The sequence below is a fragment of the Gorilla gorilla genome, chromosome 3, assembly GCF_029281585.2.
Source record: "Gorilla gorilla gorilla isolate KB3781 chromosome 3, NHGRI_mGorGor1-v2.1_pri, whole genome shotgun sequence".
NCBI classification, from domain to species: Eukaryota; Metazoa; Chordata; class Mammalia; order Primates; family Hominidae; genus Gorilla; species Gorilla gorilla.
The window spans coordinates 8629535-8646371 of NC_073227.2; the positions used below are offsets into that span (position 1 = coordinate 8629535).

At 42.4% G+C, this 16837-nt stretch overlaps 1 protein-coding gene and 1 pseudogene across 2 annotated transcripts in view; one reads left to right on the forward strand and one right to left on the reverse strand.

The window, feature by feature from the left end:
- Positions 1 to 194: 194 nt before the first annotated feature.
- On the reverse strand, positions 195 to 3175 carry LOC101151163 (BCL2/adenovirus E1B 19 kDa protein-interacting protein 3-like; annotated as a pseudogene).
- Positions 3176 to 3882: 707 nt separating this feature from the next.
- Positions 3883 to 16837, forward strand: part of LOC101150070 (zinc finger protein 595) — a 35250-nt gene continuing 22295 nt past the window's right edge. The window contains exons 1-3 of one of the 2 annotated variants that reach the window (XM_031010579.3): positions 3883 to 4089; positions 10015 to 10141; positions 10641 to 10736. In XM_031010579.3, the coding sequence (XP_030866439.1) occupies positions 4087 to 4089; positions 10015 to 10141; positions 10641 to 10736 (226 nt within the window). In that variant the 5' untranslated portion in view covers positions 3883 to 4086. Of the gene's footprint in view, positions 4462 to 10014; positions 10142 to 10640; positions 10737 to 16837 lie in introns of both variants that reach the window. The other variant, XM_063705153.1, reaches the window with a different exon arrangement.

Genomic DNA, 16837 nt, shown 5'->3' on the forward strand with positions numbered 1-16837 from the left:
TGATCTTATAGGTATAATTAGAGGTCAGCATAATTTTACAGTCTATTATTTTACTAAATTAGGAATGCCACTATTCCCAGACAAATAAATGCAGGTGATGTGGCCACCCAAGAATCATAGTAGCTCTTCAGTTAGCTATCTTGCAATCTCTGACATAATTCTACTATGTGAATAGAGTGAATTCCAATTCTTCATCAAAAAGTGCTGGTGGAGGTTGTCAGGTGCGTTCCAGTATAGATTCCCAATCCAACGGCCGGCAGATGGGAGAGCAGCAGAGATGGAAATTCTGCTCAGAATAAGCCCTCTTTCTCATAATACTTGTATTTCTCATGCTGAGAGTAGCTGTGCACTTTTGGTGTTTAGAGAAGAACTTCTTTGGGAGAATATTTTCTGGTCAATTTGACCAATGTTATATGTAATCTGAATTTGTCTTTAAGATTCTTTCAACCTCTTTTCTTCTCTCAGTACGGTTTTACTCAGACTGAGAGCTGCCTTTCTCTTCAATGCTTTGGGAATTCAATGCTTTGTGTCTAAGCCCTATTAGTATCACATGGTGTCTGTGAGTGAGGGGGGCTGTCACCGTGAGAACTCCTGGAGCTGCTCTATCTAGATCCATGCTATGTATCCAGCAATATTCTTTTTGTGTCACTATTATAAATAGAAACTGAGGCTGAAACATTGCTCCCATTTCCCTTATTGCAAAAGTGCAATTCTACCCAGGAGCCCTGCAGGCTCTCCTCCTGCAGCTCAGGGACCCCGCTCTGTAATGTAAAATGTGGGGACCCCACTCTCTAATGTAAAATGTGAGCTGCCAGCTGTGGGCTGTGCCTCAGTGGTAGATGGCAGGGTTTGGGAGAGGACACAGGCCACCAGGAGAAGGCAAGCAGAATTGCTGCAGCCCAGGGCTTAGTGAGTAGGGATCCATTGCTTTGAAATATAAATAGCCGGCTGGGCGCGGTGGCTCATGCCTGTAATCCCAGCACTTTGGGAGGCCAAGGCGGGCAGATCATGAGGTCAGGAGATCGAGACCATCCTGGCTAACACAGTGAAATCCCGTCTCTACTAAAAATACAAAAAAATTAGCCAGGTGCGGTGGCGGGCACCTGTAGTCCCAGCTACTGGGGAGGCTGAGTCAGAAGAATGGCGTGAACCCGGGAGGCAGAGCTTGCAATAAGCCGAGATTGCACCACTGCACTCCAGCCTGGGTGACAGAGCAAGACTCTGTCTCAAAAAAAGAAAAAAAAAAAAGAAATATAAATAGCCAAGATGATAGTACCCTATCTCACTCTTTCTGTACGAGATGGAGAGTGACTTAGAGCCAATTAGAGCCACTTACAGCTGAAGGTAAGGTAGGCTTACCTGCAACAGGCACCTAGCTCTAAGTTGCAAAACTGCCTCCTGTCATGATGTTGGAAGTTTATTTTTTCTTTGCATATAACCAACCAGCATACACAGAAGGCCTCCCCAATTACCAGGTGAGTTTAAGATGAACTACGTATAACAAATGGTTTGTACAGAAGGGAGGCAGGAGAATGGGGTATGGAGGCAGAGAACTTAAGGCCAATTTGTGCCGACTTCCTAAAAGAAAAAAACACCAAGGTCTGGAGGCAGGAAACCTAAGGCCAATTAAGGCAAACTACCAACAGCTAAACCAAAAGAAAAAGTCCCATCTCCCCACACCTGAGTAGCAAAGGATCAAAGGCTACTGTCCCTACAGCCCTACCCTTTCTACCACTTCTCAGGTAGAAAGGGAAAGTGCCTTGGAGTGTCTGCAGGCCAAGCACCTGCATTCCTTCATCCGCATAGGGTGCCAATTCTCCTAAGCCTTTAATTAGCCACAGACCAAATCCTTCATCCATATGAGTGGTAGCTGATAGGGACCTCAAAAGGAGTACTAAAAACCCAGAAAACTTCGTAACTGGGTCCTTGAGCCACTTGCTCAAGCCCACACCCACCCTATTTCTTACCTTAATAAATTTCCGCTTTTGATGCTTCCTTCCTCTGTTTTGTTCCTTTGTTACTTTGTGCATTTTGTTCAATTCTTTGTTGCCAAGGACGTGGACAACTCACACTCACGGCCTTCGTTCTGGGAACAGAAGTGCAGGTAGATGTGGATGCATGTGATTGGTGCTTAAACTCACACAGTGCCCCACACCAAAGGAGAAAAACACATAGTTACAGCCTGTGTGTCCAAATTAGGTCCAGATTAGGTCCAAGGACAAACAGTGAAACAAGAAGATTGCCTTTAATCTTTTCCCTCCACTTCTAAACTCTGGAGGACAAGGCTGTGAAGAGATCTGAAGACATGGTGTTCTCTGTTCGTGTGGCCCCAACATTCTTTGTTTACTGTCTGATATTTGAAAGGAAGAGGAACCTTTGATAGAGGAGGCGGTTGGACGCTGGTTAGGCAGATAGAGAGAGGGTCTGGGGAGAGGAAAAACACCTGTGGGACCGCACCTGCACCACCTTTGTAGCTAGCAGGAAGAAATGTGGTTAAGAACTTCCTCTTATGCCAGGCTGTTGCTCCAAAGGGACTGTCCCAACTTAGCACAGGCGCAATAAATCAACCTAAATGTCCTTAACTTGACCCAGCTCATTATAAGGTCATTAACATGATATTAGCATTGCGGTTTTGGCTCTCCTCGTGTAAGTTTTGCTTAGGCACTCATGGGTAATAACCAAAATGGAGTCACTGTGGCCAATCCCAGGCATGCACAGATGCAACACCCTTAGTGAGGAACTTTACCCCTCCCATTTGGGCAGAACCCAGAGAAGACATACTTGTTCTTGCCACATAAAAGACCCAGACCTCAGCCTCATTTCTGGCAACCTGCTTTCAGGTCCCCTCTTGCTTCTGAGAGCTTTCCTTTTGCTTAATAAATCCTACTCTGCCTTGCTCACTCTCTGGTATCCGTGTGCTTCATTCTTTTTGGTCGTGGCACAAGAGTCCCGAACTGGCTGAACCGAGGAGACCACCACACCTCCACCAAACAGCAACTGGGAAACCGTGGTCTTCACGTGGATACTCTCAGCTTGCAGCCCCTGCTCTCTCTAGGGGCACTGTCCCACCCACCCTTGAGCCTGAGGAGAAAAGTTGGTAGAGAGGCTGGTCCCTTACTTCCAGCAGAAAAGAGGTGTTCAGGCCCTCACTTCCCTGAGGGAAGAGAGCCCTCATGGCTGCGCTCAATGTGGCAGCCACCTGCCATATGTAGCTACTGGGTACCTGGAATGTGACTGGTTTGAAGTAAAATGTGCTGCAAACATAAAATACACAGTGAGTTTAGAAGAATTAGATCAGAAATATACTTTATTTCTAATTATATATCAATCACATATCAAAACAATATTTTGATACAATGGGTTAAAAATTATTACAAACAACTTCACTCTTTAAATATTATTTTTGACGTGGCTAATAAAAAACGCAAAATTCACAAATTAACATTTTATTTTTTAAAGGATTGCTTCCCTCTTAAAATCTCAGGTGTCCTACTCAAAAGACTAGCGGCCAGAAGGGTTATGAAATCTAAAATATTAAAATAATTGTCATTATATCACTTCCATTTGTGAAAAAGTGTGTGTGCATGCATGTGTGCATGCGTGTGTGTGTGCGTCTCTGTGTGCACGTCTGTGTGTGCGTGTATTTTACAAGTGGACATAACCTTACACACAACAAGGTTAAAAAAAGACCCCTGGGCTGCGTCAGGCCAAGCCCGGAGAGAAAGCCCTGCCTGAAAGGGCCTGAAGGCCCCAGCCTGTCACTCTTGCCACATCAGTGGAGTGTATGGTTGCAAATTCTGTCACTCAAGGCCCGAGGGCGGGGATTGGAGTACTATCCAATCAGAATGTCGGGGTGAGAACTGCCCAATCAGGCCCGCAGCCAGAGAGGAGCGGTTGGCTTCCGGGATCTGGCGCCGCCTTTTCCTCTGGCTCCTGCGAGGGCTTGGTTTAGGGGTTCAGCTCTCTGCGTTCTTGGCTCCGGGAGGCCTCGGTGATGCAGCCACAGCCTCTGCCTCCCGTTGCTCTGTGACCTGAGGGTATTGGACGATTTGTAGCTAAGACTCCCGGATACCCTGAAGTCGGGAAATGGTGAGTGTGCGGGGCAGGGCGTCCGGAGGCTGGGGAGGCCTCATCGGAACCGGCGGGAAATGGCGGCGGCGGGACCGAGTCTGCGAACGGAGTCCCCGCTGCCGCCTCTCAGCCCTCAGTCCCCTCCGGTGAGGGACCGGGCTCCTGTCGGTCCCCGCATGGCGGCTCTGGCCCAGCCTGCGGCCCTCCTTGTGCAGTTCTGCGCCCGCAGCCCCGCACCTTCCCTGGGCCGTGGGGTGAGGAGGAGCTCATCTGGAAGACGCCGGCGCCCGCGTGCGAGGTGCCCGCGTGGGAGGAGCTGTGGTCCGGGGGTCCGGTGCCTACTTTACCCTTTTCGGAATGAGATCGAGGCCCCATCGAAACAAAGTTCATGTGAGCAAACGGGGTCTCATTAATGGGACAGCGTCGGCCGCGGCTCCTGGTTTGGGGACTGCCAGCGGGTCTTGAAGGAAAGGCTTTTGTGAGGTGTGTGAGCAAGCGAAGCAAATCACCCGCCCGCTCCAGCTTTTCCACCAGTCCCTTTGCCCTGTGCACCTCCTCCGCGTGGCTGTTCCTGAGTGACATCTTTTACAATGCGCTGGTGTCGGTGCGCACGGCGCTTCTCTTAGTTCTATGAGTAGTTCTGCCACATTGCTGAACTTGAGGGTGTGGGCGCCCCTGCTTTGTAGGCAGGCGTTCAGAAATGAAGACGGGTGTCCAGAGGCAGGGACTGGCGTCTGCAGCGGGGGCAGTTGTGGGAAGAGCGCTGAGCTTGTGGGGTCTGCGCTGACTCTGGGTGGTGTCGTTAGTGAGTTGCTGGACAGCTCGTTGGGGTTGGAGCATTGACTGGTGTTGAGGAAACTCCGCACGTTTTCTGTCAGAAGAAAGACATGGCTGAGCCTGGGCTGGAGAAAGATGCCTGGTGTCTGCGGGAGGCGCGGCCGGGTTCTGCACATGTTCTGTCCCGCTGCGCACTGTCTTTTTCCTCCAGCTCTCCTTCCAGGGAGAGAGGGGACCCAGAACAAAGAGGAAAGGAGTTCTGAGAAACATCCCTTCCCTTGTACCCTGCTGCCAGCCCCCACCCAATGCTAGCCCACTCCTGAGCACGCCCACCGGGCATTCGCATTGCCCCACTCTTCCCAGTACAGGATTCCACCTCAGGAATGGTGCCTATGGCAGCTTTGCGCCTAGCGTTTTGTGCCACAAAAACACACGCAGTGCCCAGAAGTCTCCTGGCTCATCTCAACCGCAGACTGGATCTACAGCAGGAACCTGCTTCCTTCACACACCCAGGCTTCTGGACCACACCTGATCCTAATCTCTTCTGTCTTTCTAGACATGGAATCAGAACGTAGCCCTGCCTCGGCCTGTACCTGTGGCACAAACCAGTGCTTTAGTCAGTCCTGCCCTGCTCCCACTCATGGCTTTTTTTTTTTTTTTTTTGAGATGGAGTCTTGCTTTGTTGCCCAGGCTGGAGTGCAGTGGTGTGATCTCGGCTTACTGCAAGCTCCGCCTCCTAGGTTCACGCCATTCTCCTAACTCAGCCTCCCGAGTAGCTGAGATTACAGGCGCCCGCCACCATGCCTGGCTAATTTTTTTTTGTATTTTTAGTAGAGACGGGTTTTCACCGTGTTAGCCAGGATGGTCTGGATCTCTTGACCTCGAGCCCGCCCGCCTCCCGCCTCGGCCTTCCAAAGTGTTGGGATTACAGGCGTGAGCCACCACGCCCGGCCTCCCACCCATGGCTGTTGATAGCTCCTTTCTCTCTTCTGCTTTTTCCTTCCCCACAAATTCTCCTTTCTGTGTACACGGTGTGCCCAAGTCCATCCCTCAGGTGCCTATGAGAATTCAGACGTTAGTGAGTTCAAGACCAGGCCTTTTGGCCTGGCTGTTGTAGGAGCAAACACAGATTAGAAGAGGCTTAATGCTTTCTCTTTAGAACGAGGGAAGAATTTTTGCTCTTCTCCCTTTTCTTAAAGCATTTAGTTTGAGAACTTTTATATTTAAATATTTTCTCTGCTTCTTTGAAATATATGTAAATCATTTTTATCAGTTAAATAGGTCATTTGTCTTTTTTGGCTCAAAATTGTCTTTATCTGGGACCTGGGAACTATTGCTTTGAAATGTAAATAGCAAGAATATACACCCTATTTCACAGTTTCTGTAGGGGACTAGGAGGTTGCCTTCAGCAGGTACCTAGCTCCACATTGCAAATCTACATCCTGTCACGGAGATGTGGATGTTTATTTTTTCTTTAATGATTAGAAAAAATTAGAAAACCCAGATGACCTCTCAAATTACAAGATGAAATTATAATAAATTGTGTATGACAGATGGTGCTTTCAAGGCTTCTACTTGAGAACTAATTATGGTGACTTTCTGTGTTTGCATTTTCTTAGATGGCTTGTGATGCACATCATATTTTGGTTTAATTATACAACAAAACATTTTCTTGCAGTTCTATTATTGTGGAGACTTTTTTAGGATTGCAGATGATTTTGCTTTTAGTTATATTTTCCACACACTGTCCAGAATTACCAGTTGTTATACACAAAATGTCGAGCAGACTTCACTTGAGAAAACATTCTTTCTCAGGATTCCAGTCACAACCTACAATTGTGTGGCAAAGTGCAGCAAAGTATTTCCTAAATCTGCAAACAGAATGGTCTCTCTCTCGGGATCTACAGTCCTTTCTAGAGCAGTTAAATTTCTACAAAAATAACTTTTCAGGACAGCAGTCAGTTATTTCACCGCCTTCAGTGCTCCTGGCATCTTCCGTTCTGACACTGATTTCAGAGATTTGGGGCCCATAAACCTAACCAGATTCACACATACGCGTCGATTAAACCTAAGAAATTCTGCTCCCTCCCACCTCCCCTTGCCCACATGCCCACAAATGTGCATAGCTCACCAGCCCTCCAAGACCTAAATGTGCAGTTCCAAATTCTGAATTTATGTCCTGAGATTTGATATAAGAACTTTTATCTGAGAAATACAAGTTTTTAAATTTATCAGACCCAGAGATGTGTTAAAATGAGACCACACTCACATACTGTTCTCCTTGAACTATTTGTCTTTTGAAATTGCTTGCTATTGCCACAAGTGGCTGTAAATTAACCTAATAATGCCACACTGGACACTATGACCCATACCCTATAGCTTAACTATGTATATGGCCAATCACTAACCAATGTTACTTCTATAAACCAATAAGAATTTCTGACACCTTTCTATCAATCTCCTCTCTGACTTCCTTTTTGCCTGTAAAAATACGCTTGTAACTGCTTCTAATTGGAGTGTATATTCAGGGCAACTTTATACTCCAGGATTGCAGTCTTCAAGCTTTGGCTCAAATAAACTCTCTACTTACGTTTACCCCAGCTTTTTCCCTTTAGCTCAAAATATTCTTTAGAATATGTTGAAAGAGGCTTCATGAGAAGGTCTTTCCTCTGATTTTACTCTGCTTCCTGTAACTCAAGAATGCAGCACACATTGATCTCACCTAGAATCTGCACATAAAAGCTGGCCTCTGCCCAGGATTCATAAGACAGGGCCAGACTTTGGGTTGAAGAGATGCAGAAAAGTCACAGAAGGTGTTTTCTGCATCATGAGAGGTCAGCATAGACATAAGCCCCACTTTCAGAGTGGAGCCCTTTGAGTTTTCCAGATCTTGTCCAGTGACCTGCTACAGCTGAGTAAGAGGCTTCTGGTGTGAACACAATCCTGTGGCAGAATCTGTAAGTGTAAACAAGCACCTTAGCAGTGGGAAGTCAAGGCCACTAAATATCCAGAGCCATAATGCCAACTATGCCTCCCTGTGTTACTGGAGTAGAGTACTTTTTTCCTTCCCCTACCTCAGAGTTAGCTGATCAGGGACAGGGGATATCACATCCGGATCCAGGATCTGCAGCTCCATCAGGGCAGTTCCATTTTCTGTTTGCACCCCAGAAGGTTAGCCTGAGTCTCCTGCCTGGATCACTATGGGGGCATCAGCCCAGGGTCACTGGGGACACTCTCAGCAGCATCAGTGAGTATTTGAGACATTTGAGGATGTCCTGTGCAGACTGGGGTCAGTGTTATATGGACATTGGAAAAAGAGATGAAATAGTCGTGGTCCCTACCATCAAGGAACTTGCATTCTAGAGCACATTAATAAATGATTGAATTCAGCGTCATGTATTCAGTACAAAGATGAAAACTGTACAAGAGACTTAAGCTTCGTTTGGGTTACTTCCCTTTTATTGTTTTGTGAGTTTTGATGCCACCACCTGCATGGCTGTTTATGGACAGAAGAGAAGTCATTATTTGTATTGTTTTTGCCTTGCTAAGAATAAATATTTAGCTTCAAATATAATTGGTCTGGAAAAACAAAAGGGTTTTGGTTAAATTCCTTGTTATTGTATGTTATAGATGGGGAAGTGGCAAAATAGATAAAAATTACACAAACTCTGGAAATCAAATTTCTTTTGGGCAGGCTTAGAAAAGACAAAACTGAAACTACTTAGTGGCCTAGAGAGCAGAAGCCTAGGGCCCATTTTCTGTCCCAGCTTTGCCCAGATCCACCCTCTACTGAACCTTGTCCAGGTCTGACCCCACACTGAAATACCTCACAGAACTGCTTATAGGAGATCAGAGTTTGGAGTAGCTATTCCTACTGCCTCTCCAGAGCTGGTGCTTCCAATTTCCTGAAATACAAAAGCTGATAAATGGAGAAAGGCAATGTACTTTGAATTTAATGTACTTAAATTATTTTATGTAAAATTAAAACCAGTATTTCTAGAGACATCCCATCCAGCAACCTGTTCTCCATCTTTGCAGTTTCAGTGGATTTTTCACAAGCCTCAAAGTAACTATACACACAAAAATAAAAAATTCCCGAATTGTACTTAAAACTTTCTTCTGTGTCTCTCCCATTTATCTACATTGAGCTATTATTCTATAAATTTTTAAAAAATCAATGATAGGAAAACAGAAGAAAAAATAGAAATGCTGGGCCCTGCATTTAAATCCTGGAAAGTATCACACACTTTGTACCCACCTCCCAGGATGCTGTGAGAATTAACACACATAATGTGAGCTTCCCAGCACAGTGCTCTGTGACATACTCCTGAGCACATAGTACGTGCTCCACAAATATCGCATTAATGCATGTGGATGTGCTGTTTTTCAAATGCAGACTTACTCAGACATTGCCACCATCTCCAGCCTCTGTAACCTTTAAAGGGCTTGCAGATAATGCCACGTTTCAGGATGTTGATTGCTGGTCTTGTCTTCGGATGAAAAGTATTTGTGTTGTGATAAGGGTGTTGGGGTAAGGGACTCTGCGTGCTGTGTCTGCTTTCTCTAGCTGAGTGGTACTATAACGGGTCTAGGAGGAGCATCAGCATTAATGGGAGACTTGGCTATAAAAAGCTAATTAATGGACCCTTTTCAAACCTGCAGAATTTTGTTACTTACACTGAGGCCTAGAATACCAAATTTATGTGCACATTGAAGCTTGAGAGGCAATGTTTAGCTAAGTGACTCTCAGCCCAGTCTTCCAGTAGGATCACATGGCAGTTTGAAGAGAAACAGTCACCTGTTGCCTCCCCACAGATCCTGTTAAGTTTCTTATGTGACATTACAGTGAGGCCAGGGTCAAGCATGAGGGCTTCCAGTTACTTTAATGAGACGTGAGTTCACCCTTTGTTCAAGGAGGTCATAGGACCTGCTTTGCTTGGTTTTGGTAGGGACAGATCAGTGTTGCCCATATTTCCATTGCAGCAACAAAAATTGCTGGCATGCCCTCCTTTTCCTTCAGAATTATAGAATACTTTAGATAACATTACTGTGTTAAAAGTTATTTTATCAGATAATTCCAGTCAGCCCCATAAGTCACAACTAGTTCTCTGATTTCACTTATAGTCAAATTAAGAACTCTGTCACATGATAAATATGTGTTTTCAGGATCTCTTAACATTCAGGGATGTGGCCATAGAATTCTCCCCTGAAGAGTGGAAATGTCTGGACCCTGCCCAGCAGAATTTGTATAGAGATGTGATGTTGGAGAACTACAGGAACCTGGTCTCCCTGGGTGAGGATAACTTCAATACATAATTCCTAATACTTCCTCAGCGTTTCATTTTCTTTCTTTGCAGAATGTCTCTTGGGTGCTTCTGCTTTGCATTAATTAATTTCAGTGCCTTTCTACAAGAAAAAAATTGGGATTTGCTGGTGTAAAAAAATCTTTAGGATGTTTCATCATTGCATAAACCATCTCTTTTCTTGAGCTAATTTGTGTCCTTCACTCTAGGATAGTAGTAATTCTAGAAATTCAGTGATGTAAAATATTGTTTTCCACATCTTAAAATCTAATTTGCACCACTTATTTTTGATTCAGTAGTACTGGGTAGTGGAACTTAGAACCCACAGATTTAAAATATTTCAGTATTCTAAAGATTCTGTCAGGAAACAATTTTTGGATTAATTTTCTGGAGTCTTCCATAATTTCTTTATTCTACTTAGCATAGTAATAGATTGGTCATTGGAGTATCCCCAGCAATAGTCATGTTAATTTTTTTTTAATAAAACAGGTTTTGTGATCTCTAACCCAGACCTGGTCACCTGTCTGGAGCAAATAAAAGAGCCCTGCAATTTGAAGATACATGAGACAGCAGCCAGACCCCCAGGTAGGTGAGACTGAATGAAGGAGAGGACACAGGCTAGGAGGCCAGAGGTCAGGAAGGAAGCCAGGTCTTCAAATGTAGTCTGGGAAACTGCGCCAATAAAAATAATTTCCGAAAAGACTGCATTTTTTCTCTTATTCACAAATAGGGTCATCTTCTGTCCCATGCTCTTAAATCTTCTAAGAATTTCCTTTTTTTCTTCAGTGATCTCCAAGTTTACAAGGAGAGCCAATGTCCACTTTATCGCTTATAACGGGCTGCATAATCTGACTGCTGTTCCATTGCTTTTAGAGACATAGGAGTATTTGTATTATTGAGGACATCTATGTTAAAGTATTTTTTCAAATATTATTTTTGCATCATGCCTAAAATACGTAAGGTGAGTAGTGGACATAATGGGATTTGGTTTAGAAATCTTAGGAACACCGAGGACAGATGTTGCATCTTTTCTGCTTAGTGATTTTTTTTTTTTAATTATACTTTAAGTTTTAGGGTACATGTGCACAATGTGCAGGTTAGTTACATACGTATACATGTGCCATGCTGGTGTGAATCACCCTGCTTAGTGATTTTTAATCCTGTAGAGGTTGCAAATGTAATTCTACAAAAACTCTTACTCAGCAATTTTATCAGAACAATAAGCATTTTTCCAAATATGAAAAAATATGTTATTTTACTTCAAAATGTTATTTTGTATAAACTGAAATTTGTAATTTGAACTCTATATATTCAAATTTTCAAATTACAATATAGTTTAAAGCACAGGTTTTCAAACTCTTGGCTTCCCTGGGCCACATTGGAAGAAGATTTGTCTTGGGACACACTTAAAATTATAAAATACACAAACAATAATGATAGCTGATGAGCTAAGAAACAAGAAATAGGTTTGTGAATAATTTTTGTGATACCCATCACCACAGATAAGCAAAAACGTCCTCACACTCAAAGGATTGGATACCACTGGTTTAAAGTATCTACTCACCTTCTAGATTTCTTTCTTTGTTTCTTTTTTTTTTTTTTGAGACAGAGTCTTGCTCTGTCACCAAGGCTGGAGTGCAGTGGCGTGACCTCAGCTCACTGCAACCTCTGCTGCCCTGCAACCTCCACCTCCCGGGTTCAAATGGTTCTTCTGCCTCAGCCTCCTGAGTAGCTGGGATTACAGGTGCCCGCCACGGGGTTTCGCCGTGTTGGCCAGGCAGGTTTTGAACTCCTGACCTCAAGTGATCCACCCACCTCTGCCTTCCAAAGTGCTAGAATTACAGGCCTGAGCCACCGTGCCTGGCCCGCCTTCTAGATTTCTTAAATGCACTATGTCATTAACCGGCTTAGAACATTCCTAAGTGTATATTAAGCTCTCAATTGTTACCTTATTTCTTCATAAACTTTTATCTTATAATTTTGTCTTATTTAGTAGGAAGGCTACTGGGATTCAGTCATTGAGCTATAATCCATCTATATGTAGAACTGTGTGTCACACACACATACACATACCTATATGAGTCATAAATGTGTATAAGAAATTCTCGCTTAACATCGTTGATAGGTTCTTGGAAACTGTAAGTAAAGCAACATATTGTTTAAGAAAACTAATTTTACCAGAGTTTAATCAATAAAAACAAGTTATGTTTGAATGGCATATAACAACATTGTTTCATTTAAAGATGCAGTTTTCAAGAATCTGTTTTGAACATTAAATGAGGACTTAGCATACATCTGTGTTTGTGTGATACGGATTTTTCTGATAAAATTATATAACTATATTTAATTTGTACAATGTAATGATTTGATATGCATATACATTTTGAAACAAAATGTCAAGTTGATGAACACATTTATTACCTCACATAGATAACCATTTTTTTTTTGTCACAAGAACACTTGAGGTCTACTGTTGTAGCAAATTGTAAGCATACTTTACAGTATTACTATAAAGACAATGCTATTTTGCTAATCTAATGCTAATGTACATTAGCTTTCTCAGACTTACTCAACTTACAACTAATAATTTGTACTCTTTGAACAGCATCTCCTCATATTCCCACCCTCAGGCACTAACAACCACCATTCTACTCTCTGTTCCTAAGAGTTTACATTTTTAGATTCCTCATCTAACTGAGAACATGCAGTTTCTTTGTGTTTGGCTTATTTCACTTAGCGTAATGTCTTCAAGGTCTATCAATGTTGTAAATGGCTAGATTTCCTTCTCTTTTATGGCTGAATAGTATTCTACTGTGTGTGTATATATATAAATTTTTTTGGCTATTTTAAGCTAAACTAAAATGAACATGGGGCTGAAGATAGTTCTTTGAGGTACTAATTTTATTTCCTTTGGTAGTATTCCCAGAGGTGGTATTGCTGAATTATGTGATACTTTCATTTTTATTTTTTACTGATTTTTATGATGACTTTATCAATTTATATCTCACTAATGGCATACAGGATTTCCCTTGTATGTATGTCTTCTTAGTGGGAAAAAACAAAAGTAACCTTTTGCCTATTTTTGAATAGGATATCATCTTTATTGTTTTGCTTTGAATTGCAGAAGTTTCTTACACATTTTGGATATTAACTATCAGATATATGGCTTGCAAATATTTTTCTATTGTGTAGGATTTTTTAAAATTTTGGTTTTTTCCTTTACTGTACAGAAGCTGTACACTTTGATGCAGTCCCACTCTTTCGTATTTTCTTCTGTTGCTGTGCTTTTGATGACATACCAAATTGCCAAGACCAATATCAACAAGGTTTTTCCATGTGTTTTATTCAGGAGTTTTAAGCTTTTATGTCTTACATTTCAGTCTTTTATTTTGAGTTAATTTTGGGGTATGGTATAAGAAAATTTTATGGTGTAGTCTAATTTTATTCTTTTGCTTGTGGATATCCAGTTTTTCTGGTACCATGTATTGACAAGACTATACTTTCTGCATTGTATATTCTTGGTGGCCTTGTCAAAGATTAGTTGACCTTGTATGCATGGATATGTTTCTGGGCTCCCTATTCTGTTGCACTGGTTTTTGTATCTGTTTTTATGCACATACTATACTCTTTTGATTACCATGACCTTTAAGTAAAGTTTGAAATTAGAAAGTATGATGTCCCCAGCTTTGTTCTTTCTCAAGATTGCTCAGGTTATTTTAAGTTATTTAAGATTACACTTAAATTTTACAATTGTGTTTTCTATTACTGTGAAAAATGCCACTAAAATTTTGATAGGGATCACATTGAATCTCCAGATCACTTTGGATAATATTCCTTGACAATATTAGTTATCCTAATGGAATATGTTTTCATTTATTTTTACCTACTTCAATTTCTGTCATCAATATCTTAACTGTGTTAGTGTATACATTTTCATCTCATCCTTTACATTTTTAAATTTATTTTATTTATGTGCTCATTTTATGAGACAGAGTCTCACTCTGTTCCCTAGGCTGAAGTACTGTGGCACAATCTCAGCTCACTGCAACCCCCGCCTCTCAGGTTCAAGCGATTCTCCTGCCTCAGCCTCCCGAGCAGCTGGGATTACAGGCGCGCACCACCATGCCCAGCTAATTTTTTTGTATTTTTAGTGGAGATGGGGTTTTGTGACCCAGCAGCACCCTTGTGACCCAGCTATGACCTTTCTTCTCAGCAACCCCAGAGGTAATCTTCTCAGCCTGGGGACCCAATAAAAGGAGATCTTTACTTGCCAAAGATAGTTTATTTTTAGTGGAGATGGGGTTTTGCCATAGTTTATAGAAACTGTTAAGAGTTGTTAGATCCTTCAAATGTACAGACATGGGGCTGTTTCTGGGACCAAAGCTGAGGCCAAGATCCACAAGCATGCCTCCAGGGCCACAGCTTGTACCTTAACATATTACTGAAAGTTTGTATCAGAACAATTAGACAAGGAAAATAACAAAGCTTTCCAGCTTGGAATAAAAGTAAAAATGTTACTGTTTGTAGATAATATAATTATGCGTATGTACAAAACCCTAGAGTGAAACAACAAAAACTGAACTAATAAATGCATTCATTAAGGTATCAGGATACATGACCAACATAAAAATACTTGTGGGGTTTTTTTGTTTGTTTGAGATAGGGTCTCACTCTGTTGCCCAGGCTCATCTCAAACTCCTGTGCTCAAGTGATCCACCTTCCTTGGCCTCTAGCCTCTGAAAGTGTGCAGGGACTACAGAAATGAGGCACTGCACCTGACCCTACATACAAATATTTGTTGCATTTCCATATAGTAACAACAAACTTTCCAAAAAAGAAAGTTTCCAATTGCAATAGTATAAAAATAAGGAACTTAATCAAAATAAATGTAAAGTGACCGAGCATAGTGGCTCACACCTGTAATGCCAGCACATTGGGATGCCAAGGTGGGGAGATCACTTGAGGCCAGGAGTTCCAGACTAGCCTGGCCATTGTGTCACAAGGGTGCTGCTGGGTCTGTTGTTTAAATGGCATATAGCAGCATTGTTTCATTTAAAGATGCAGTTTTCAAGAACCTATTTTGAACATTAAGTGAGAACTTACCATACATCTGTGTTTGAGTGATATGGGGTCTGCCTTTGATGGTTGTATTACCAGAGATTTGGACAGTCATGGATTCTTTCTGGGCCATGGAAAGATTAAATATCCTTGAGGACATTAATCTATATGGCAGGCAGTAGGGTAGGGTTTTACAGTTTGTCTGCATATGATGGCCCAAATACCATGTGTGTGAATGGGATTGGCTTCTACTAACTACCTGGGAACAGGTTTCACAAGTCTCCATGTGGGTCCCTGAGTGTGTACAACTGGCCATGGACTGTGGCTGTGAGAGCTAGAACTGAGTCACAGGGCTGCTTCAAGGAGCACAGCTGAGGCCAAGATCTGCAGGCCTGCCTCCAGGGCCATGGCTGGGTGTGTTTCCCTGCAGGTCACTTGATGGGAAGGACCACTTTTGGACTATAGCTGAAGGAGTTTGAGAGAGGTTGCAGAACTGCTTCATAATCTTCAGTAAGACCAAGCTCGGTGCCCCATTTCCTTGTCTGTAGCCATGTCTGTGGGCCCTTGAGTTGGCCACCTGGGTGAGGGCCTGCTTTTCCCAAATAACCCTTTTTGATCTTTGGCACCACTGAGGTTTCACAACCCTAACCATAGGCAAGCACCTTTCTACTTCCGTTTTCCAGGAGTTTACTATTTAAAATATCTTATATACGTGGAATCATACACTGTCACTTTGTTGGTGTCTTATCTCACTTAAAATAATGGCTTTAAGATTTATCCTTATTGTAGCATCTGACAAGATATTTTCATTTGAGGCTAAAGAATATTTCATTGTATGTATAAGCCACATCTTTTTAAATCATTCATCTATTGAAGGGTGTTTGAGTTTTTTCACTTTTTGGCTTTTGTAAGTGATATAGTTTGGATCTGGGTCCCCATTCAAATCTCATGTCAAATTGCAGTCCCTAGTGTTGGAGGTGGGCCTGGTGGGAAGTGATTGGATCATAGGGTTGGTTTCTCATGAATAGTTTAGCAGCAGCCCCTTTGGTATTGTCTTTGCCATAGTGAGTGACTTCTTCTGAGATCTAATGTTTCAAAAGCATGTGGCACCTTCCCTCTCGTGCTCTCTTGTTCCTGCTCCCACCATGTGAGATGACTCTCTGTCCCTTTTCTTTCTGCCATGACTGGAAGCTTTTCAAGGCCTCCCCTAAAGCAGAAGCTGCTATGCTTGCCGTACAGCCTGCAGAACCATAAGCCAGTTAAACCTCTTTTTAAAATAAATTACCAAGTCTCAGGAATTTTTTTATAGCACTGCAAGAATAAACTAATACAGTGAATATGGATGTGCAAATACTTCTTTCAGGTATACATTGCATACTTTAAATAGATGCTCAGAAGTGGAATTACTGGGTCATACAGTAACTATTTTTAATTTTTGGAGGAACCTCCATACATTTTTCAGGTGGCTGCCTCACGTTTTTTCCACCAACAGTGTACAAGGGTTTCAATTTCTCTACATTGTTGACAATATATATAATTTTTTGTTTGCTTGATATTGGCCATCTTAATGCACAGTAATACCTCATTGTGGTTTTTCTTTACATTTTTCTAAAGATTAGAATTTTTTT